At 49.7% G+C, this 24107-nt stretch overlaps 2 protein-coding genes across 2 annotated transcripts in view; one reads left to right on the top strand and one right to left on the bottom strand.

The window, feature by feature from the left end:
* LRCH2 (leucine rich repeats and calponin homology domain containing 2) overlaps nt 1–2347 on the bottom strand; it is a 56265-nt gene extending 53918 nt beyond the window's left edge. The window contains exon 1 of the mRNA XM_060270449.1: nt 1782–2347. Coding sequence (XP_060126432.1) covers nt 1782–2274 — 493 coding nt within the window. The 5' untranslated portion in view covers nt 2275–2347. The remainder of the gene's footprint in view (nt 1–1781) is intronic.
* A 15697-nt stretch (nt 2348–18044) lies between these two features.
* The window catches only part of LOC118084150 (UAP56-interacting factor), a 33209-nt gene continuing 27146 nt past the window's right edge, over nt 18045–24107 (top strand). The window contains exon 1 of the mRNA XM_035113497.2: nt 18045–18179. Coding sequence (XP_034969388.1) covers nt 18083–18179 — 97 coding nt within the window. The 5' untranslated portion in view covers nt 18045–18082. The remainder of the gene's footprint in view (nt 18180–24107) is intronic.

Here is a 24107-nt window from a genome sequence, read left to right as displayed (position 1 = left end):
CCCAAATGCTCTGCGACTTTCAGGACAGCCCTCCTTCTGGCAGCAAGCTGCGCTCCTCTTTTTTCCTCTCCACTCCCAAATCCATTATGGCATTCCCCACACATACTTCTCAATGCAGCCCCATCCCCCTGCTAAAAGTGTAGTTCTAATCCCAACAACATACCACAAACTGTACAATATCTTGCTCCACCATCAATCCAACTTTGTCCTCACATCCCCACAATGTCACCCCGCCAACACACCCTGTCTCATCTTACATGGTATCTTTGTGATGGATTTTAAATTGCTCCAAACCATCTTGGGTGGCCACTAAGCTCTCCTGAAAAGTAAACAAATAAACTAGGCCCCTAGCCCTGTAATCTAGCCACATGCTAATCTTGTCACCCTTCCATCATATTCAGTTAAAGGCAGCTTTAACCTTGCTCCCCCAAACACCACTTTTCTCAAGCCAGCATACATTACTCAACGCCCTCTCTCTTTAACTTCTTCTCCTGAAGAGAAAAATGGATTCCCCTTTCAGTAATGCTTTACAAGCTTCCTCCCCACCCTTGGCAGCACAGCCCTCCGCCACCCTAGTTTCTTCTCCTGCAGAAGCAAACAATAAAGCCAATTCAGCCCTCCTCCCCTTCATACACTGCTGCTTCCCCAAGCATCCTCAACGCCTTCATTGCACATGGCACCCTCCTCCTCGTGGGGCCTGGATCTTCCCCATCCCCCCTACTTGCAACTACTCCCCCCTTGTCACCTTCACCTACCTCAGCAGCAGCCACCTCTCCCTTAATGCACATAACCCTCCTCCCACTTTCCCTTTTCCACCTCCAGCAACCTTTTCTGCAACCACATCTAGCTCCAATAGCAAACCCCTAGATCACAAATACCATTTCTGGAGCCTGTACCCTTTTGTACAAACCCTGCTTCCACCTTCAGTCAGTCACACACAAACACACACAATTTCCATTCCTTTCCATCCTTCCTTTTTGCAATCCACTCTCCTTGCATGCAGGCATCTCTCCAACCGCAAACCCCCAACTCTTCACCCTTCAACTCTTCTTTTTTATCTTTCCCTCATGTCTGATGCATCCTCTTCATTGACTGATTGCATTTATAACCCACCTTTCCCCCAGCAAGCTCAAAGTGGCACGCATTCATTCATTTATTAATTATTTGGAGCACTTGCACCCCCAATTCTTCCTCCAAAAGAGGCTACCAGAGCAGCTTACCTACATGAAATCAAAACAAGACGCTCCCTACCAGCAGGCTTACAATCTAACAAACAAACGAACAAAAATACAGCATACGGGGAAAGGAGGGAAGAGGGAAATGAAACACAAGAAAACTCCAATGTGGCACTGAGGAAGCCTGGTGAAATGACTGCCCCCAGATGACAGCTGAGTGCAACGCTCTCCTCCCCATTTTACAACCTCGCATCCCTGCGAGGCAGGTGAGGCTGAGTGACTGGCCCAAAATCACCCAACCCCCCACCCCACGGCGACCCCCAGATAATGATGCAACGACCAACACTCCCCCCCACACCTCTCTCTCATCTGTCACCTTCTTCTTCTCCCTTCCTCCCCGCTGGCTCTTCTTCTTCTTGTCCCCCCCCCCTATTCCACCTATTCATTCATCCGAAAACTCCCCTCCCCTCACACCCCTCACTCCCGCGCCCTTCTCCCGCGCGCCCCTTCTGCCAACGGACACCCCTTACTCAAGAGAGACCCCTGATCCCCTCTCTCTCTCATAAACAGACCTCCCCCCACCCTACCCCACCTGTCATTCCTCACCGGCCTGGGTGGTATCGCTGAGGTCGTAGGCGGCGGCCCCGGGCGCTGCTCCCGAGGCTTGCGGGAACTCCCGGAGCTTCCTGCCGCTGAGGCAGAGGATGCCGGAGCTGCCGGCTTCCTCCAGGGCCTTTTCCAGGCTGCGGCCCGAGGGAGGCGCCGGGGAGGACGACGACGAAGACGACGCGGACGACGAGGCGCCGCCGCCGCCGCCGCCGGACGAAGCGCCACCGCCGCCCGCCGCCCAGGCCGGCCCGGTGCCCGGGTACGAGAGCGTGAGGTGCGCCGGCAGCCCGAAGAACCCCGAGCCCGGCAGGCCCAACTCCGAGCAGGGCGGCGGCAGAGGTGGAGGGAGAGGCAGTGGAGGGGGTGGCGGAGGAAGGGGCGGCAGGGACAGCGGGGACGAAGGCGGAGGGCCGGCGGGGCCCGAGCTGGGTCCCGAACCCCCTGCTCCTCCGCCTCCGGCCGTGGTGCCTCCGCCTTGCCCGGGCGCCATCGATGCCGCTGAGGAGAGCCGACGCCGCGCGACCCACAATAATAACAAACGGCGGCAGGAGGGAGCAGCGTCGGCGCGGGTACTGCGCAGGCGCCGGGGAGGGACAGGGCCGCGCGCGCGCGCAGGCGGAGGGGGGTGGAGGAGGAGGAGAGAGGCGGGTGCGTCTCCTCCTGCCTGAGGCGGGAACGGGCGGGGCGCGAGGCGAGGCCGTTTTCTCCTCAGGAGGCTCCTCAGGGGTTCAGGGTCGGTCTTCCGATTCTGCCGTCAGAACAGCTGAGGAGCCGAGGCCCAGGGGACTTAGGGTTCAAATATATGGGGGGGCCGCAAGTTGACGGGCATTGCCATTCAGAGGGTGTGTGCACGGGCCACATCATGTGATCAGGGAGGGGCGTACCTGGCCCCCCCTCCCAATATTTCATTCAAGTTGGCAAACCGACCAACCAAGTCCCCCTCCTCCGCAATGTGTGCTTTTTGTTGTTATTGTTGTTGTTGTTGTTATTGTTATAGGTTTTCTTGGTTTACAAAGATATGCGCAATGTCTCTCATAACATTTTTACAAATCAGTTTCATTTGTTGAGACATTGGGGGGAAAGAGGTAGATGGGGGAGGGGAGGGTGGGGTGACGATGTTTCTATTTGCTTAATATGTGTGGGGGGGGGTATTGTCAGTGTCGCTTGTGTAGGTTCTCTGCTGTTCACTTGTATTCCTTTGGTGGTGAGAGATAGAATCATAGAGTTGGAAGAGACCACAAGGGCCATCCAGTCCAGCCCCCTGCCAAGATGTTGGGGTTGGCCTGGGATATGGTTGTTCCTTTGGGGCTGGCTGTGGTGGTCTTTGTTTTGTGTGAGAGTGGGGTGGGTGAGTGTTTTGGATCAGGTTAGCCATATTGATCTGTATGCTGTTGGTGGATTTTTGTCATTGTCTTGTTGGGCTGTGTATGTGATAAAGGGGAAACATACCAGGGTGAAACCGTCTTCTATTTGTCCCTGTGTCAGTTTCAATTTATTGGTTAATTTTTCTAGTAAGGCTGTTTCCTATACTGTTTGCTACCATTGATCCATGTTTACTTCTGACAGGTCTTTCCAGTGTTTAGTTATGGTGTTTCTGGTTGCTGAGAGTAAGTGGTAAGAAGGTAGAACTCCCACTTCATAGGTCTGCTTAGTTACTGCATCACTATTTGTAGAAAGTATTTGTGTTCCAGAATCTTAATATGGTGCATCTTTGATATGGCCTTCACTGGCTGTGCAGTTTTGAAAATATTCATTTTATTCAGCATAGTGTTATAAAATCATATTGGGGGGGGGGTTTGCAGGACACCATTATTAATGAACAGAGAGGGGCGACAGAATTTGACAGCTGCAATACCCAGAATCCTGTTCAATGCCATCTTCCCTGTCTCCCCACCCCTCCCGCTAGGACGAGACCCTGCCTGAAGGAAGGCTTAAGGATCTGCATATGCACAACAGTTAGCATAAACTCACACATTTCCCCTCTCCACCTCCCCTCCGCCCAGAACAAAACAATGTTTCCAGAAGAAGGGGGGGGAACCGCCCAAATCCAAAGTGACACTTTTCTACTCAAGTTAATAATACAGCCTATTATATGTTCTCTTACCATGAAATCTATCCGCTGCCTCTGTATTAGAATTGCTAGTATCTCTCTGTATTAGAATTGCTGTTTTATATCTTAGAACTGTATATGTCAGGAGTGCTACCTTTTAATTAGAAATCCCTGTATTAGGTATGTTTTCCAGGTATATTTTCTGTATGAACCCTGTATGATCCCAACCCACCTGAACCTTGCCCTACTACCACCCTATACCCATTCAAGGACACACGGACAATAGAGGGATTAGCTGGAACAACTTTATTCAAATAAATTGCCATCCTCAACGTAGCCCACCCTTCCATGGCCTGGAGGAAAACACCTGCCGGGCGGACTTCCACCCCACGGAAATCGCCAGGAACTGCCCCACCTCTGCACCCATCTCGACTGATTGCCCCTCCTGCCAAACAACAGGGAGCACCATCAGCGACAGGAGAAGAGCAATTGACATCCCGCCATCTGAAAGAAAAAGTCATCTCCCCACCCAGCTAATCCGATCACCACCCATCCTCCTTGTCCTTCCCCCTCCCTCCCAGTCCAGGGATTTTCACGCAGGGACAGGAGGGCATAAAAAGGGGCTTCACCATTTCCCGGGGTTCCTTCCTTCTTTCCAGAGGCAGGGACCCTACAGCTGTAGCTTTGCATTCTGCAATAAAGGGATCAGTTTGTTTTTCCTGACAGCATCGTGTGGTCTCTGTCATTTTCCCGGCGGAGCTGAACTTAGTGCAAATTTTGGAGCTTCCGACCCGCGTCTGTCCTTCTTAAAAGGCAACGCATTTTGGGGTACATTTTTCATAACAATAGCGTTTCTTTTAACAATTTGGCCTGGTGTGAGCTCCACTACTTTCACTTTGGAGACTTTAGTTGCTGTGGTGACAAACTGAGTGGCATTGGAAACTATTTGCTTTCTTGCTCTCACTGCATTCCAAACTTGACGCTTAATGGTCCCTCCTATGCCATCAACTGGGCCTTTGCCATGCGATGTAGCAAAGTAGTTCCACGTTATTTTCTTGATTTCTTCAAGAGCAGCAATTGCAGCCACGACATATTTGTTCTTAAATTGTGAGCTCGGTCCATCAGACCATACATTAATTATGTCAACTTCTTTGGGAATCTGCTGCAAAATGAAATCTATGTAACACAACACTGTCTCCTTTGAGTGATCTAGGTTGTCAGAAGCAAGAACCAATGGGTGGTGCTTCCCACTATACCACATTGAACAAGTAAACAAGCTTACTTGGTTTTGTTTCCAGTGGGCACTTTGAATTTCATCCTTTGCCATACAGCTGTAATTTTCCGAAAAGTCAACCTGTATAAGTGTGGTCTTCTGATCAAAGTCTTTTCGCCCTACTGCTTCTCTCTGTTTTTGGTAGGCTTTGGCTTGTTCCCTTTTCATATAACAGTGCTGCATAAAAGTTTCTGTCATACTTCTGATGTGACAAGCAAGGTCTCTCACACTCCCCTCAACCACCATCTTGCATAACCTATCATATTCATTTTTTCCCCAAATATTCCAAGTTGCTGAAATACATTCCGGAATATTTTCAAAAGCTTCATGAAGTTTCTGTTTGCCACCTTTGCATTTGTCACATTTCCCCAGCCAACAGCTTTCTTTTGGTTCCTTACAGATCAAGGAGTTGGGAAATTCAGAACTGTATGCTGGAAAATTTCCTGGCATACAACTGTGCAAAGAATTTATTGCCATTATATAGTTTTCATGATACTTACACAGCACACATTATGTGGAAGTTTATTGGACAACAATATATGGTCGGTTGAAAAAGAAAAATATAACAAAACAACCAGGGGACGGAGCCGAAGTGTGGCAGTGCGGCAGCGTTTTGACGCCTGCCTTCCCCAAGCCAAGGGGAAGGCAGGCGGCAAAAAGCCCGTGGCTGTGCGGGGGCTTTCGCACTGCCACGCTTCGGCTCCGTCCCCTGGAGCCGAAGCCCAGCCGTGTGAAAGCGAAAAGCCCCTGCACCGTTGCACTTCAGCTCTGGGGGACGGAGCGGAAGTGCGGGGGCTGCTTTCCCCCAGCCGCCTGGCACATAGCTGCTTGCCTTCACAGCCCCTGCACCGCCGCACTTCGGCTCTGAACCCCGGAGCCAAAGTGCAGTGGTGTGGGGGTGTTTTGCCACCTGCCTTCCCCAAGCCAAGGGGAAGGCAGGCAGCAAAAAGCCCTGGCAATTTTTCGCTGCACGCTGGACTTTGCAGTCGGAGGTTTGTTTTCTATGGCCACGCTTCGCAAGACGAAGCGGCAGTCATAGAAAACCTCGTCCTCTTGCGAGGCAACCTCCAATCGCAAAATCCATTCATCTAGCGAAAAATTCGTCTTACAGGGCATTCGTTAAGTGAGGCACCACTGTATATGGCAGGGGTGTCAAGCTCAAATTCATCGGGGGCCCCATCAGCAGTTTGGTCACCCTCAAAGGGCCGGTTGTGTCTGTAGGACTATGTGTCCACTCTTTATTATCATAAATTATTGTCACTGCATTCAATTATTACTGTTTTTTGTAATAATGTAAGCTCATTCCCGCCCCCACGCGGATCACATTCCTGCGTCGTGGCACGTGTGTGGGAGGGGATGTAAACGAGGGAAATTTGAACAAAAGGTGGGGGTTGATGGCTTCCGGGGGGGGGGGCTCAACTAAACCTTCGGCAGGAGGGAGAAAGCCACTGCTGGGATTAAAAACCTGCAGATGGAAAGAGGGCTTCCCTCTCCCGCCCTGTGCACACCCAAACCCCGCTAGGCAGGATGCCACACGCTGCAACCCACCCCATGCTTTGGAGAGGGGCAGGAACATGTGGTGCAGCGCCAACTCCCTGCTTTGCTTTTGCATCCTCCCTCCTCAGCGCCAGAGTCCCTTCCCCTCGCGCTGAGGGAGGGCAGCGGATTTCCCGAGGAGGAAGGCGGCGGCAGCCCCAGCGGACGTGCATCTTCTCCTCAGAGCTGCTCTTCCCCCCACCTGCGCTGTTGTCGTCTTTGCCACCGCCTCTCCCTACCGGGACTGCAGGCAGAGGAGGCTTGAAAACCTCCCCCCCCAAAAAAAAAAATTCCCCTCCCACCTACTCAAACCGCGAGGCAACTCCATCTGGAGCCCTACATCACGAGGGGCTGAGAGGAGGCGGCGGCAGAGCGGGAAGAGCAGGAACCCATGCCGCCGCCTCCGCCTCCCTCCCGGCTGCCCCCTGGGGAGCAGCTCCGCCGGAACTGAGAAGCCAAAGGGCGGCTCGGGGGTGGGGGACAAAGCAAAAGCCAGGCACCCTCCCGAGTGTCTATGAGGAGAAAACGGGGGAAGAGGGAAGAGAAACCCGGCTCCATCAAGAGAGCGGCTGTTGCGCTTCGCCTACTTCCCCCTCAGGCTCACTCCGCGTCCCTTTTGCCCGCTCGCTCACCCACCTCCCGGATGCAGCCGAGGAGAGGAAGGGAAGCGGCGGGCGGCGGCTCCCCAGTGCCGCCTCACTCGCTCTCGGAGACAACAGCAAAGCCCGCCAAAAAAAATTCCAGCGCTGCTCCGTCCCGGCACCAACTTTGCCGGCGGCGCCTGTAGGGCTTTCCTACCTCCTCGGCGGGCTTCCTCCTCCTCCTCCTGCATCTCACTTCCCCGTCTGGCCGCTGTGCCACCGCCTCCCTCAGCCTCATTCGAAATTGAAATTCCCTGGCCAAGGCCGTCAGCGCGGCTCCAGCACCCCGGCCTCCGCCTGCAGCCCCGCCCCCGGTTTTGACCCTTGGCCAATCGCAGGCTCCAGAACTACTGTCAGCGGCTATTGTTGGCGGCGGCTACGCGGGCCACATGACGAGGTCTGGCGGGACGGATTAGGCCCCCGGGCCTTGTGTTTGACACCCGTGGTATATGGGATTATATGTTGTATTTGGTTGGCTCTGTAATATGTTTGCATGTTAGGGACTCCCTATCCTCCTTGTGAGGTGGGGAGGTGCAGGAATTTGGTGCTTATTCTTGGTTTTTTATGTGAGAAGATAAGAAAACTCACACCTCCCCCCCCCCAAAAAAAATATTTCCCATTCACACACTTCTTTTTATTTCCAGACATGGGTTTTGTAGCGTTTCTGTTATGTCGTGAGTGTGATTTCAGCTCTTCGTGAAGTCAGCTCAGAATAGTGATTCAGCATACTAGCAAGGAACTGCTTGGAGTCAAGTATAACAAGAACAGTCTTCTTTATTGCAGTAGGAATCTTGACTGACTGGAGGGAAAGGGTGAGCTCCTTTTATACTCTCAGGAGCAGGGATTGGAGAAAGGATACATTTAGATTTTGGCGGGAACCTATCAGAGTGAGGATCCAAATTGTGCTAACCAGTTAACCAATAGCAACTGTCACCGCACCCATTTGAATCGCCCTGGAGCGGGCAAGGTAGTTACAGGACTAGCAGAGAACTCATGTACACAAATTAAACCAATACATAACAGTTTCATATCTTTATTTGCATCAGCCACTAGCCATAGCAATAAAAAGAAAGGTTCTGAATATACTGTAGAGGTAAAAACATAGCTATACAAAATACATTCTGGTGGTTTGTCTCAATAATCAAATGATAGATCTTATTCTAATTGCCCCTACTAAAAAATTTGTTTGGCATTTTTGCTGACACCTGATTGAAACCCCTTAGTGTTTTCTTATAAACTGAAAGTGCTGCACTACATTTTTATCATATTAATTTTTTATATAACAAAGAAAAAAGAAAAAGTCATATGTTATAAAAAAGTCATATGTTATAAAAAAGTTACTTTTTTATAACAAAGCAAAGAAAATGTTATTACTCTTTTTTTCCTTGCTGGCTTATATGAAAAATCATCACCATCCATCTCTGCTCGTAGTCAGCACTTGGGGATTTAATAAGGAGAACTGTCGTCTTCACCACCATCATCTTTACCTTCTGCATAGATGGAGAAAAACAAGGCTTATTGTCCTCTCTGCTCAGACAGAGCTTGTGGGTTTATGTAGAAATATAGAAAAGAAGAAGAAGAAACCCTCCAAAAAAAACCTAGCTGGAAACCAGACATAATGGTGGAATCCAAAAATCTTTTTTAAAAAACGTTTTTAAAAATACATTGATTCTCCATAAGGCTCGCCATCTAGTGTCACATTCTATATTGCACTTAAAACACAAAATGTTTTATTTGCAGCTGTATACTGTAGCTGAAATGTCACAAAAATAGCAAGATTCCAAGTCCAGGGCTCCCTCTCCATCAAGCAAAGCAAGGGGGGGCCATCTCCTAGAGGCCGAGCCCTTTTGGGTCACCCCAATATTTTTGGGAGGGGCTACCCCCCATGTTCAAAAGTGGAGGAGGAGACCAAGCGCTGTGCAGCTTCAGTGGCTAGCTCCTTCGGTGGTGGCAGGAGGAGGAGCCGTGGACATTGAAGCCACACTGCCACTGCTTTCAGCTCCGCACCGGCTCCTCTGACATCCTAACATCACACACACAATGCCATGTACACAATGTCATGTGCCACGCAACATCGGCTCCCCCATTCTCCTCTGGAAGCTGGCTCCTCTGCTTGAAGTGGGATGGAGGCAGTCCAGAAATTAGGCTAAATGTTGTTAGCAGCAGCCATGAGGTCAGGCTGCATGTTGTTTCATGGTGCCTGCAACTTTCATAGAATCATAGATCTGGAAGGGATATCGAGGGTCATCTACCCCAAAACACCCTGCAATGCAGGAATCTAGGTGGCTGACCAACTTCTGCTTAAAAACATCCAATGAAAGTGAGTCCACAACCTCCCGAGGGAGACTGTTCCACTGTCAAACAGCTCTTACTGTCAGAAAGATTTTCCGTATGTTTAGTCGGAATCTCCTTTCTTATAACTTGAACACTGTGGTTTGGGTCCTACCCTCCAGAGCCAGAAAACAAGCTTGCTCCCTCTTGTGACAGCCCTTATGGTATTTGAAGATGGCTATTATATCTCCTCTCAGTCTCATCTTCTCCAGGCTAAACATACTCAACTCCTTCAACTGCTCCTTATAAGGCTTGGTTTCCAGACCCTTGATCATCTTAGTCATGCTCCTCTCTCATTTTATACACCATCAAAAATTAATCTAAGGATCTGCCAATATAACAAGTGCCTGTTTCTACTAGTGTGTTCTGTGCATTCCGCTGATGTCATATGATGAATATGGGTGACAGCTGGGCTTTCAATTCAAGCAATGGGCAGGGACCTTCGCTTCTTTATTCCAGCCATCCCGGTTTGTAACCTGGTGGGCTGGATGGGGAAAAACAAACTGAGTTGGAAAGGCAGGTGGGTGGTTCTTGAGTCTGGTGGGCATGGTTTGGAGAAAAATGGCTGCAAAGGACAACTGGGACACTCTGGCCCATTTGCTGGAGGCTCCCCACAACTGTGCAAAGGTAGAAGAGCTTCTGGAAGAGATGTGCAGAGGCCAACAAATGAACTATGGGTGGAGGGGGTGTCATATTTGCCATCCTTGGTACCTCTGAGAAAACTCATCACACCCAGCCTGCTGTAACCTGAAACTGTCTGTTGTTTTACAAGCCGCTTAGAGATATCTTTTTATATAGTAGGTTGTATAGTAATTGCCTTAATAATAATAATCATAAAAGTCAATATTGTCTCACTAAATTTTGAGAGTTCTTCAGGGGTATTGACAGGCATATGGGTAACGTGTGGGACAGTATTCATTCATTTATTCATTCAATTTTTAAAACCACCCTTCATCCAAAGTAGATCCCCAAGTGATCTGTTTTATTTATTTTTATTTATCTATACTGCCCTTCATCCAAGGATCAGAGGGTGGTTTACAATATAAAAACACAAAAATACACAACATAGTAACAAACAAAACAATACCTACACCTCAGTTTAAAAGGCCATAGATTATTTAATTATGGTAGCCAAAGGCCTGGGAGAAGAGGAATGTTTTCATCTTGAGCCTAAAGTTATGTAATGATGAAGCCAACAAGTCCGGCTTGCTAGTGTCAGCATCCCACAAACAAGGTCTGGGTTGGTTTACACTACAGTATATGAGGAAAAGGGGTTTTGTATTCCTGAGCCACTTAAGACTTTATTGGTCAAAATCAGCACTTTGAATTGGGCCCAGAAACTAATTGCAGGATTGGTGCTGTATGCTGAAACGTTTTCCTCCAGTGTGGAACCTGGCTACTAAATTCTGCACCAGCTGAAGGTTCTGAACCATCTTCAGAGTCAGCCCCACATATCGCAGTAATCTAGCCTAGAAGTTACCAGAGCACTGAAGACAGAAGTTAAGCTCTTCCTGTCATGATAGGAGCATGGCTGGGCCACCAACCGAAGCTGGTGGTGCATTTGCAGCAGCAGAACTGACTTCTTCACCTGTCCAGCTGCAAACAAAATATGTTTCCCCCTCATCGGTCTCCACTGTAACCTTCCAACAGTTTGACTTCACCCCCAAAGGTGCACTTCTACATTGATTCCCGAAACAGACGGGTGCCAACAATATTCAGATGAATACTGCTTTGGTTGGCTTTCTCTGCTTTTGTTTGGTTTGTGATGTTTTCCCCAGATTAGCTACTACATTATTGCTATCTGGAAAAGAAATAGCACAACAAACGCAAGATAAAAATAAACCAGAACACTTGTGGTACAAAACATTTGTTGTATAAAACGTTACAGGACTTCATTCAGGAAGTTACAGGATATACACATAGGAAATTATTTTTCATTTATTTATTGCATTTCCATCCCACCTTCAGAGGCGTCCTTCCCATAGGGGCTAGTGGCTCGTTGCGGCAGGGTGCCAGCCTCTCAGGGGTGCCCCAGCATTGTTGGGGCGCAACAAGCCACTAATCCCTATGGCTCTTCTACCACCACCGCTGAGGGAGCCTTGTCATCCTCACCTTGAGGCTCCGCCGCGGTCCTGAGGGGAGAGGCGGCGGAAGAGGAGGGGGCAGCGCCAGGTGTCCCATTCCCATCAGCAGCCAGCCAGCTTCCTCAGGGGTCGCCCTGCTGCTTCACGATGGAGGGTGGGGAAGCGCGGCAAGCGGCAACTGCGGAGGAGAGCGGCGGCGGAGAGAGGATCTTCCCAGGGATGCGGCAACGGCATTTCCCTCAGTTTTGCCGGCGCAAAGAGCCCCGCTGCCTTTTCCCACAGCCCTGTGCCTGCTGCTGCCGCCGCCACCACCTCCCCACCCCAACTGCCTTCTTCCAGCCCCCACGGCTCTTCCCTGCCTTGGCTTCATTCGCCAGCCCTCCGGAGGTGCTTTGGTTCAAACAAAACAGCAACATCATGCACGGAAGTAAGGGAAAGATGTGTGTAACTGTGCCTTCACGTCTGGCTTCAGCATCACGCGCAGCACAGCTCTAGCTTGGAACCCCGTCACCCAGTTATAAATATGTCCCACATGGTTTTCCTCTTTCTGATATGATGGTGCTGTGGTCCCACCTAAGAAGCGCCCTGCTTTCTCCTTTACAAATGTGTCCAAGGGCCGCTGCCCGCCTCCTCCAGCTCCGCAAAGCTGCTGGGAGTGCTGTAAAAAGCAACTCTGCGAAATGGGGGGGGGCGCCGGAGGGATCTCTGAACCACGGCGCTGGATAGGCTTAAAACGGCCCTGACCTTCTTGAAGGAGCTTAAGGTTGTGTACATGGTAAGCCCCACTACTACCTGTGAGGTAGGTCAGGCTGAGAGGCAGTGACTGGATCACCCAGTGAGCTTCATGGATGCATGGGGATTTGAACCCTGGTCTTCCAGGTCCTATTCTGACACTGTAACCACTAGCCACCCCAGGCACAAGGGCGTAGCCAGGATCAAAACTAGGGGGGGGCAAGCCATGATCATTCAGGGGCGGGGCCACAAAGTGGGAACGTGGGCGGGGCTACAGGGCCAGCTGGCCTGATGACATCGTGGTGGCGGCAGCGGCGGTAGCGGCGGCAGCGGCGGCAGCGGCCACCTTGTGCTTCTGGGGCTGGCAACCGCGGCGGCTACCCTGCTTGGCTGGAGAGGACGGGAGGGTCGGGCAGGCAAGAGGGGGTGACAGGGTGGGCGAGGGCAAGGCAAGGCACGGCCGCAGTCACGACGGCTCCGAGGCATTGCTGCATATCAGCATAATATTTCAACCATGTTGTGGGTTCAAGCCCCACCTTAGGAAAAAATTCCTGCATTGCAGGGGGTTGGACTAGATGACCCTTGTGGTCCCTTCCGACTACAATTCTATGATTCTATTGATATATTGCCATAGCATATGCATCATTCTGCTTTCTTGAATTGTCCTACTCCTAGGCATAGCAGCCAACTCCTAGAGGCCTAGGTGCCTCCCCCCCCCAATTACTAGTAAATACCGTATGTGAAAGAGTCATCCCCCCCATGTTGATGGGCTTTCTATGTGGGGCTTATCTGCCCCCCCCATATTTTATTAAGAATGGAAGAGGGAGGGAAGGAAGGAAGAAATAGAGAGAGGGATAACTCATATTTGTGGGTGCCTCTGGGTGACGCTGTGATGCTGGAACTCTGCAGCAAGAGGACGGGAGGGTCGGGCAGGCGAGAGGGGGTGGCAGGGCGGGTGAGGGCGAGGGAAGGCACGGCCGCAGTCACGACAGCTCCGAGGCGTTGCTGCATATCAGCATAATATTTCAACCATGTTGTGGGTTCAAGCCCCACCTTGGGGGGAAAATCCTGCATTGCAGGGGGTTGGACTAGATGACCCTTGTGGTCCCTTCCGACTACAATTCTATGATTCCATTGATATATTACCATAGCATATGCATCATTCTGCTTTCTTGAATTGTCCTACTCCTAGGCATAGCAGCCAAATCCTAGAGGCCTAGGTGCCTCTCCCCCCCCCCCCCAATTACTGGTAAATACCGTATTTGAAAGAGTCACACACCCCCCCATTTTGATGGGCTTTCTATGTGGGGCTTATCTGCCCCCCCCCCCAGTATTTTATTAAGGATGGAAGAGGGAGGGAAGGAAGGAATAATAGAGAGAGGGATACCTCATATTTGTGGGTGCCTCTGGGTGATGCTGTGAAGCTGGAACTCTGCAGCAAGAGGATGGGAGGGTCGGGCAGGGGAGAGGGGGTGGCAGGGCAGGCGAGGGCGAGGCAAGACAGGGCCACAGTCTCGATGGCTCCGAGGCGTTGCTGCATATCAGCATAATATTTCAACCATTTTGTGGGTTCAAGCCCCACATTGGGGAAAAATTCCTGCATTGCAAGGGGTTGGACTAGATGACCCTTGTGGTCCCTTCCGACTACAATTCCATGATTCTATTGATATATTACCATAGCATATGCATGATTCTGCTTTCTTGAATTGTCCTAGGCATAGCAGCCAACTCCTAGAGGCCTAGGTGCCTCCCCCCCCAAAAGAAATTACTGGTAAATACTGTATTTTAAAGAGTCCTCCCCCCCCATGTTGATGGGCTTTCTATGTGGGGCTTATCTCCCCCCCCCCAGTATTTTATTGAGGATGGAAGAGGGAGGAAAGGAAGGAAGAAATAGAGAGAGGGATAACTCACATTTGTGGGTGCCTCTGGGTGACGCTGTGATGCTAGAACTCTGCAGCAAGAGGAAGATACCGGTACACCTGTACAGGAGCCTTGTAAGCAGCTTTCTCTCTGCTTGATTTACAGCAGGCACGTCCAACAGGTAGATTGTGATCTACCAGTAGATCACTGGATGTCTGTGGTAGATCACTGCTAGATCACTGGCACCCCTAAAAAAAGCTCACCCAAATTTTTCCTCCTCCCTAAAAAAAGCTGAACTATGACCTGAAGCCCTAAACAAAAATGGGCCTCCCTCCCTCCTAAAAGAAGCTCAACAAGTTTGACCTAAACCCCCCAAAACAGGGCTTCTCTTCCTTAAAAAAACTCAACAGCTTTGACCTGAACCCCCCAAAAGGGGGTAGATCACTCCCAGTTTTTAACTCTGTGAGTAGATCAGAGTCTCTTGGGAGGTGGCCACCCCTGATTTACAGTATACAGATGCAGGAGGAGGGGCAGACTGGAACACCAATGCTTTTTATAAACATCACTGTGTCTATCAAAGCTACAGCCCCCCCTTCTTATTCACTTCCTTTTAGCCTTGCAGGGCCACCTTAGTCAAATTGAATCCTCTGCACCCTCATTAAATCGCCAATAGAACTGTTAATGCGATCCCTGAATGCCCATTAACAACTCCCACTGAATAACAATAGGGTGGACCTTGCCTGAAGGGATATTCTGCTCCATTGTCTTAACTGCTTAAGTACTGGTAGCCACTTTGCTTTATTTATTTGATGTGTTTTTGTTACAGCTGTGTTCCCGCCCCCAGCAAGTGGAGAGCTGCTCTTGCTAAAGCAAAGCCCTTTCCACTTCAGTTTTTGGAGGGGCAAAGTATTGGTTATGGTCTGTAAAATACAATAATTTTTTGCTTCTAGGGGGGGCAGCTGCCCCCTCCTGCCCCCCCCTGTCTACACCCATGCCCAGGCACAAAAAGCAGAATTGCGGGTGACTGCCCCCATAGCATCAAGATCATGCTTAACCATGAGCATGCAATTTTAAAAAAATCATTGGAGTTCATAACATCTGGAAACTGCTGCACTGCCAGATCTTCACTGACTGGCAGGGGCCTGAGTTAGAAGCCTTTCTAACCCCTACCTTGAAATGGCAGAGACTCAAACCTAGGACCCTATACAGTGGTACCTTGGTTTAAGAACAGTCTGGTTTAAGAATGATTTGGCTTACAAACTCCGCAAAACCGGAAATAGTGTCTTGGTTTGAGAACTTTACCTTAGTCTAAGAACGAAATTTCAATGGTGGAAGAGCATCGGCGGGGGGGAGGCCTCATTAGGGAAAGTGCACCTCGATTTAAGAACAGTTTCAGTTTAAGAACAGACTTCCAGAACAGATTAAGTTCAAAAACCAAGGTACCACTGCATATATGGCAGAAGAGGAGCTCTGTTGCTTAGCTATAACCATTCACAAACGTCAGCCTTTCCCTTCCCTGTTGGGACGCCCTTCCTCTTTTGAAATATTCTGAAAGCACAGTACCGTCCGAAACATAGAATTGAGGGATTGTAGTATTGGAAGGGGTCATCTGGTCCAGCCCTGGCAATACAGGGAGCTCAGCTGAAGCATCCATAGTAGATGGCCATCCAACCTCTGCTGAACAACCTCCTAGGAAGCAGAGTCCACAACCGACTAAGGGAGTGATTACTTCTTTGCCCAATATAGGGCTACTTAATATCTTCAAAACAACATTTTCTCAAACTGTTGAGTTCATGGACCCTTTGATGAGCTGATAAAGTTGTCAATGACCCCCCCCCCAACCCAAATTCTTAGGAATACAAATGAAATTGGGGGGAATCAATATATGGTCAACATGTATTAATCATCAATCATCATAAAATGTGAAAAATCCAGAAAACTGTTATATGGTGAAATGCAATAAATAAAGGTACAGTACATAAATAAATATGGCATTAATGTGAATACATCATACAACTCTCGTCATTCCAACCATTGATCATGTTAGCTTGGCCACATGGCAGCTGAAATTCCAGCAGCCATTTTAAGGTATCATTTATTTATTTTTATTTTTTTATTAAATTTGTATACCCCCCAGGCTGTCTCAAGCATGTCGGGCCCCGTGGTGCTGAGATTGCTCTGCCCCCCCGCCCTGGTGGGCGGGTGCAGCTCGCAGCATGGCTTCCACACAGCTTTGCTGCGCGGCACCCCCCCTGCCGGCCCAGCACCCTGACGCCCCGCGCCACCCAGCCTACCCCTAGAGCCGGCCCGGATACCACCCTTCACCTGAAAATCTCAGGGCAGTTCGCAGCATAATGTGCTTGCTGTTATGAGGACATATTAATTGCTTTATTTGGTTTATTTTTTATGTATATCACTTACAAACACTAATGATTAAATGTCATATAAATGCTTTAGCTAAACGAACAATATCTGGAGAAGACCTTTGTAAACTTCTCCCAATCACTAGTATCCAACCCAGCATAGAGAGCAACACATTCCCAACTTGTATTCCTGGGCAGCAGCATCAATACAAATATCAAGGTGAGTGCTGCAAACGATGGGTGTGTCACACCTGGGGGGGGGTGTAATCTTCCTTGCAGTAAAACAGCACTGGATCCTGGTGGAACTTACACATTCCAGCTTGTCAATATCCTGTGGCACTCAGAACAGGACACAGTTATCCAGGTATGGTCTGACCAAGGCAGAATAGAGCAGCATAATGTCTTCCCTTTTGTTGATGCAGCCTAGAATAGTATTAGCTTTTTTTGCTGCTGCATCGCCCTGTTGACTCATGTGAAGGTTGTGGTCCCCCAAGACCCCCATATCCTTTTCACATGTAATACTGGCAAGCCAGGTGTTCCCCATATTATATTTGTGCTGAGTAGCTTTGCAGAATGCCATGTTCTCCAGCAGTGGAAGTGCTGGTGCAGGGAGAGCAAGAGGTGGCAATTTTAATTTTGCCTCAGGTGGCAAAATGGGAAAGGCTGCCTTTGGTTACTAGTAGCCACTGGTCAGAAGCAGTAATGTTTGTGAATACTGGTTGAGCCTGCTTGAATGTTTTCTGCAGGCAGGGGGGCCAACTTGAATAAAATAGGGGGGCAGGTAAGCCAATAGCAATGCCCACCAATATTTTATGGGGGTATGGTAGGGGTGACGAAGGGTCCTTGGACTCCTGTTGTGGAATTGACTCCTGTTGTGAGAATTTTATTCTTATAACACTCCTATGCCTGCAGGTATCTGGTACAGGATGCAAGACTAGATGGGTCACGGGCCTTCCTGATCCAGCAAACTCTTCCTATCCTCTTGAAACACTCGCTTTGGGATGCAGAAAGAAGGGGTGCTATGCTATACCTCCACTGTCTGAGGCAGTAACCTTCCTGAATGCGAGTTGCTGGAACCCTCAGGTGAAGAGAGCGCTGCTCCGGGGCTCGGGTTCTCCCTGCGAACTCCCCATTGGAGCACCTGCTCGGCCACTATGAGAACAACATGCTGGACTACACATGGCGCTGCCTTCGGCCTGATCCAGGGGCCAGGGCCAGGCTGTTCTGGGATTTGAGAGCAGTGCAGAGGCCATTAAGAAGACTGAGTCTGCCGGTGGACCCCTTCCGCCTCCCAAGCCGCGCCACAGGCCGGGGCCGGCCTCCGCAGACTGGTGGCGGCGCCAGGGAATGGGACAGCTGGCCGGGGGGCGGGCGCTGGGAGGGTTCTCCTTCGGCCGGCCGCCGCCACCCCTCCTTTTCCCAGAGGCCATGGCAGCTCCAGGGGCCGGGGAGCTGCTCGAAGCCGCCGGTGCTGGGGCAGTATCGGAGCCGGCGGTGGCTGCTGAGGAGATAGATCTGTCTCTGGGTAGGTGCTGCTCTCGACACTCGTCGGGTGTTGGTTGGGTGTGTCCTAGCGTCTTGGGGACCCACCCCACCCCATGGACTTGCTCCGGAGCCGCATCGGCTTTATTCTCGCGGACCCAGACCCACTCTTGGTGCCCTTCTAAAGGTAGGGATGGAGGGGGGCTGGTTCCAGGTGAGGACCGCCCCTCCTCCCAAAAAATATGCACTATATACCTTCCATATATGGGGCGGGAGAGGCTGGCAGTGAACCTCTCTGAAGCGCAGAGAATGTCCGGCCAGGGAAGGTTTGGCAAAGTTTGCAAACTCCTTGCAGCCCTCTTAAGTGTCCAAAGTTGGGTCCCCACGGGGTTTAAACCTATGCCATTCCCGATTCCACAGGCCACTTGGCCTCGTCCCACCCAAGTGGGGCCTTCTCCCCTCCCCCATCTTCTGCTTGACACCCCCACCTGCAACTTCCTCTCCTTTTTCCATTTCTCATTAAATCCCTCTCCTTTCACCATAGACAGCCTATTTTCAACCCAAACACTTCCCCCTCCTCCATCCAGAGAGAAGGGAACCATCAGGGAAAAGCAGATGGCTCAGTGTGGACTGGTTGTCTGTAGCTAAGTCTTGCTCAGAGTAGACCAATTGAAAGTAATGGTCCTTACTTAGCCATTCTCATTAATTTCAATGTGTTTACTCTGAGTATATCTCATATAGATGGAGCCTGTTAGGTTCAAATCACAGCTACATTTTGACCCACCTCACCATACCCCATAGCAGTTTTTCCAAACTTAAAACCCCACAGTCCAGCATGGACATGATAAACTGGCCCTCTCCAAAAATAGAAGCTTGATGTGATGCCTGGTCTATTTATGGCATTGACAGGCAATGCAAATCATCATTTCCTTGGCACAAGATCTGTTTGTGCACACAAACCTCACACTCATTTATACAGTCAGTGATCTGGAAATATGCCCCTGCCCCATCCAACAAAATTACAATGAATGAAAACTCTCTATGGGCTTGCCTGGCTAATTTGCCTCCCTAAATCCCCCTCTGAAAATAGGAATGCTGAAAATGTGCTCTCTGCCTGGCATTTGGGCATCCATTGTTATTTGAGTATTAGGAGTTTATGTTTGATATTAATATTGAAAACCGATTTCAGGCTTCCTCTCATCCCCACACCCCAAGCTGCTGCTTCTTCTTCTTCTTAGAATCATAGAGTTGGAAGAGACCACAAGGGCCATCCAGTCCAACCCCCTGCCAAGCAGGAAATACCATCAAAGCATTCCTGACATATGGCTGTCAAGCCTCCGCTTAAAGATCTCCAAAGAAGGAGACTCCACTACACTCCTTGGCAGCAAATTCCACTGCCGAACAGCTCTTACTGTCAGGAAATTCTTCCTAATGTTTAGGTGAAATCTTCTTTCTTGTAGTTTGAATCCATTCTCCTCCTCCTCCTCCTTTAGTCTTTTCTGAATACTTTCAAACTTTCTTGAATGGTGGTAATTATTCACTTCAAGGATCACGCTTGGCTCAGTGGCAGAGTAGCTGCTTTGCATGCAGAAAATCCCAGGTATCAATCTCTGATGGCATCTCCAGGTAGGGCTAGGAAATTCTGCCTTTACCCTGGAGTGAGTGTTCCCATCAGTGTTGACAATACTAAGCTAAATGAATTAGTGGTCTGGCTCAGTACAAGGCAGCTTCTTCCTATGCTTCTATGATTACTCAAATCAACTCAGTTCTCCAGGTAAGGAGCCCTTGTGTTCAGAGTAAAGCCATACTGATCGCTTTTATATTGGTTAGATGATGCTATTAATACAGCTCAGAAATTGTCATGTATTAAATATTGAGTCGACGACACAGCGATTCATCAAAAGCTGCACTTTATTTGGAGGCTGGAACAGAACTGAGCCGCCCTGCTTTTATAGAGGCTGGCTCAAACAATGTAACAAAACATAATTCGAAGTTCCCTCCAAAAGTTCCCCCCTAAAACAACTGCCAAGAACCTGTGGGAAACCTATATACACCAATACAGAACACCCCTCCCCACCGAGATAAGGCATTAGTTACGATTATGTGGTCACGTTATTTACAGCAATGCTCGTAGTGGTTCCTTTTAGGCATAAAGCATAATGGTTACAATTTACACGAGTCCTCTCACTAGGTACTATACAAGTTCAGTGAACGTAGTCCTTCAAGTAGGCTGGACGCTTGGAAACTCTGCCAGACCTCTGGGGTCCGGTGCCCCGCCTGATTCCTGCTGAGATTGTGGTGCAGCCCAAACTGGCGTGGAGTCCGAGTTCTCGGGCTCCACAGGTGTAGCCAGTTGCAGGGCTGCTGTGGACACTGGCATGAGATCATTCTGCTTAGGTGTCTCGGGCGACGAATCCTCCGTTTCCCCACTTGTCCCAGTTGCTGAGTCGCCAGCTGTTTCTGTTGTGCTGCCCTGTAGTTCCGCTGGACGTACTGGGTTGAGAAATGACCGGGGTCTGATCTGGTCGAGGTGTCTTTTCCAAACCAGTCCACCCTCCAGCCCCACCTCATAGGACACCGGGCCTGTACAGCACCCTATGGTCCCCGGTACCCAACTCTGTCCTAGCCCATAGTTCCGGACATACACAGGATCCCCTGGGGCAAACCCCCAGGTGCCTTCCGCTCCATGGTAGATGGTTGCTGCTCTAAGGCCCTGTCAGGATGTATGCGATCCAGGAGAGTAGTAAGCCTTCTTCCCATTAGCAACTCAGCTGGGCTACAGCCAGTCCCTGTGCTTGGAGGTATGTGTTGAGCCAGCAAAAACTCCGCTAGACGGAGGGTCCAGTCTCCCTGTATTATACATGTAATGAAGTTATGTTAAGAAAATCCTTGGTTCAGACCGCAGGGGATTGTGGGATTGGCCAGAACGTCATGCTCTGGAAATGCGTACTGGGTTCCTCTGAAGGGTAGGTTTCTTTGTTAGTTAAATGCTGATCATAAAGGTATATTAGCCTGATTTATATGTTAATGTAGCTGGGAAGGGGATGTTTATTTGAGAGGTGGTGAGATCAGAGGAGGTTATTTGCCTAATTGGCTTATTGTCTCCAGACTGGTAAGAGGGGTCTGAGAACTATTTGGGAGTTTCCATAGTCTCCAACTTTGAAGTGGTAAATGAGGGGCAGCTGGCTTGGTACATGACAGCTGAAAGATCCGATGTGTATTAATTGATGATTGGCCAGGTCATATTTGAAACCTTGTTTTTACTGGCCGATTCTCAGGACCCCTTGTGGGAGATTTCTGCTTAAACATAGGAAGGTGGGGGAATGTTAATTGGCTCTATGCCATTATCCTGCAGTGGATGACATCATGCACTCATCTAATCCCTGCCGGAGGGAAAGGGATGTGGACTTTGTTTCTTTTTCAACCTGTGTGTATGTGTGTAAGTTAGTGAGATTCTATAATGTTATTATTTTCCTATTTGTAACCTTTTGTTGAGAATTGTATATCTACGTTTTATTACTTATCCCTTAAAAAAAAATACTAAAAGGGACAATTTGTCTGGGTTTTGGATATTTTCAGCTGCAAAGCTAATTCTGGTACCTGGCTGCTCAACCCTACCAGTAAATCTTTGTCTGAGTTACCTGAGGGTGACCCAGTGGTGGCAGTGAACTACCCGGTTAACTTTTGTGTAAAATGTGAGTGAGTGAGAGAGCACCTCAGCTTGCCCTCGAGGTGTCCAGTGACCCCTTGGATGAGGGGGGGACCAAGGGGGGTGTCTCTTGCACGATCACTACAATACGTTTGAGCGCATCTTTAGTTGTGCATACCATACGCTCAGCTTGGTCATTAGTGGCTGGATGAAAGGGAACTGACCGCTTTCAGGCAGTGGTAAGTGGCTGAGAGCATCTGCGTGCCCCGTTGCTTTTCCAGGTCCGTGATGTAATGAATATTGGTATCCAGCCAAGAAGATGGACCAGTGCAAAACTTGAGGGGAGAGCATCTGGGGTGTCTGGTGATCGGGGGCGAGGAATCCCAAGAGGGGCTTATGATTGGTAACGATAATGAAGGGCCGGTCATAAAGGAAATCATGAAACTTTTTTACTCCTTTAACCACAGCCAAACCCTCTTTGTCAATCTGGGAATAGTTGCATTCTGCTGGTGTGAGGGTTTGAGAGAAGTATGCCACTGGGACCTCTCTCCCGTCCAACAGTACTGTGCCCACCCCGTAGGGGGAAGCGTCACAAGCCAGCACAACTGGGAGATTTTCTTCAAAGTGCATCAACACCGAATTAGATATAAGCAGTTCTTTGACCCCTTGGAAAGCTTTTGCCTGTCGTGGGCCCCAGACCCAAGGTGCTTTTTTATCCAAAAGCCTGTGCAGAGGCTCCGCCACCGCTGCCTTGTGTGGCAGGAATGCATGGTAAAAATTAAGGAGTCCCAAGAAGGCTTGCAATTCTGCCTTGTTCTTAGGGGCTGGGGCATCACAAATGACATGCACCTTGTCCTCTGCTGGATGGAGGCTGTCTGTGTCTACTCGGAACCCCAAGAAATCCATGCTGCTCACTCCCAATAGGCACTTTTTCCGTTTGACCTTAAATCCTGCCACCTGGAAGCATTGAAGCACTGTCTGTAACCTGGCGGAGAAATCCTCTCTTGACGATGCGGAGATCAGCACATCATCAAAGAATGGCATAACTCCGGGGATACCTTTAAGAAGATGGTCCATGAGACTCTGGAATAATCCAGGAGCCACACTAACCCCAAACTGCAGGTGTTTGAACCTGAAGGCACCTTTATGGGCCACGATTGGGCGTTAGCTGTGGCCTCATCTACGGGAAGCTGCTGGTACACTTGTGCTAAGTCCAGCTTTCCAAAGACCTTGGCCCTAGCTAGGGTTGCCAATTACTACTGGAACTGGGTATGCATGGTCCTGTAGGGCCCGGTTCAGGGTGCATTTGTAATCCCCGCAAATGCGGACGGAGCCGTCAGGTTTCACCGGGGTGACGATTGGGGTTTGCCATGTGCCTGATGTGACCGGCTCTAAAACCCCTTGCACCACTAAACAATCTAGTTCCTCCTCAATTTTGGGTTTGAGTGCAAGCGGAACCCGATGGGCCTTGACCCTGATGGGTTGCACCATGGGGCTGATCTGTAGGGAAATCGGGGGCCCATTGTAAAGGCCCAAGGTTCCGTCAAAGACTAGTGGAAACCCCTGGCAAATCGACTCAAATCCTGTCCCATGGGCAATCTGATTAAGTCCTGACACGCTTAAGCCTAACGGGCCAAACCATGCCAAACCCAGAAGGCTGGTAAAGGGACCCTTCGTTATGATGAGGTCCAATCTCTTATTGTGATTTTTAAACTGGACCTTGAAAGGGCCCATGCCCCTTAGCTGAATTATCTTTCTCTGAAAGTCTCGTAATACCACTGTGGCCGGTCAGAGGGGGGGGGCCCCCATCAGGAAAAAGCTCTTCAAATGTCTTATCAGATATTATGAAATACAATGAGCTCCATATTGCACGGCTTTCCCTCAATTCTAACTTTCCCTCAATTCTAAGCTTATTGGACCCTGAGGACGAAAACTGATATACCCTGGCTGAAGAGATTGACTGCAGCTCCTCCTCATTGAGAGCCTCATGAACGCGCTGTTTGGATCGTGTTCCTGCATTTTTGCAGCGGCAGACACGAGCGAAGCGTTCGGCCTTACCACAGCCTCAACACATGACGTCATGGAATCTCATGTCTTGCGAACATGGTTCTCCCCACAACTGGCGCAGGTACTTCGTGGATCTGACCGATGCTGGTTTGACGACGTGCGTGCAGCTTGGGAGCGGCAGTCACGGTCAGGTCAGACTATGGTTAGGTGGATCTCCTCGTGGGGAAACTCGCCAGAAGATGACCAGTCTCGCTAGATGCGATGGGTGCCCCCCTCAGCTCGTGGGTTTGGAGCCTTCTTGTGGGCACTATCCTT

The sequence above is a fragment of the Zootoca vivipara genome, chromosome Z (assembly GCF_963506605.1).
Source record: "Zootoca vivipara chromosome Z, rZooViv1.1, whole genome shotgun sequence".
NCBI lineage: Eukaryota > Metazoa > Chordata > Lepidosauria > Squamata > Lacertidae > Zootoca > Zootoca vivipara.
Note: the sequence above shows the minus strand (reverse complement) of the source record. Positions and strands in the feature narration are given on the sequence as shown.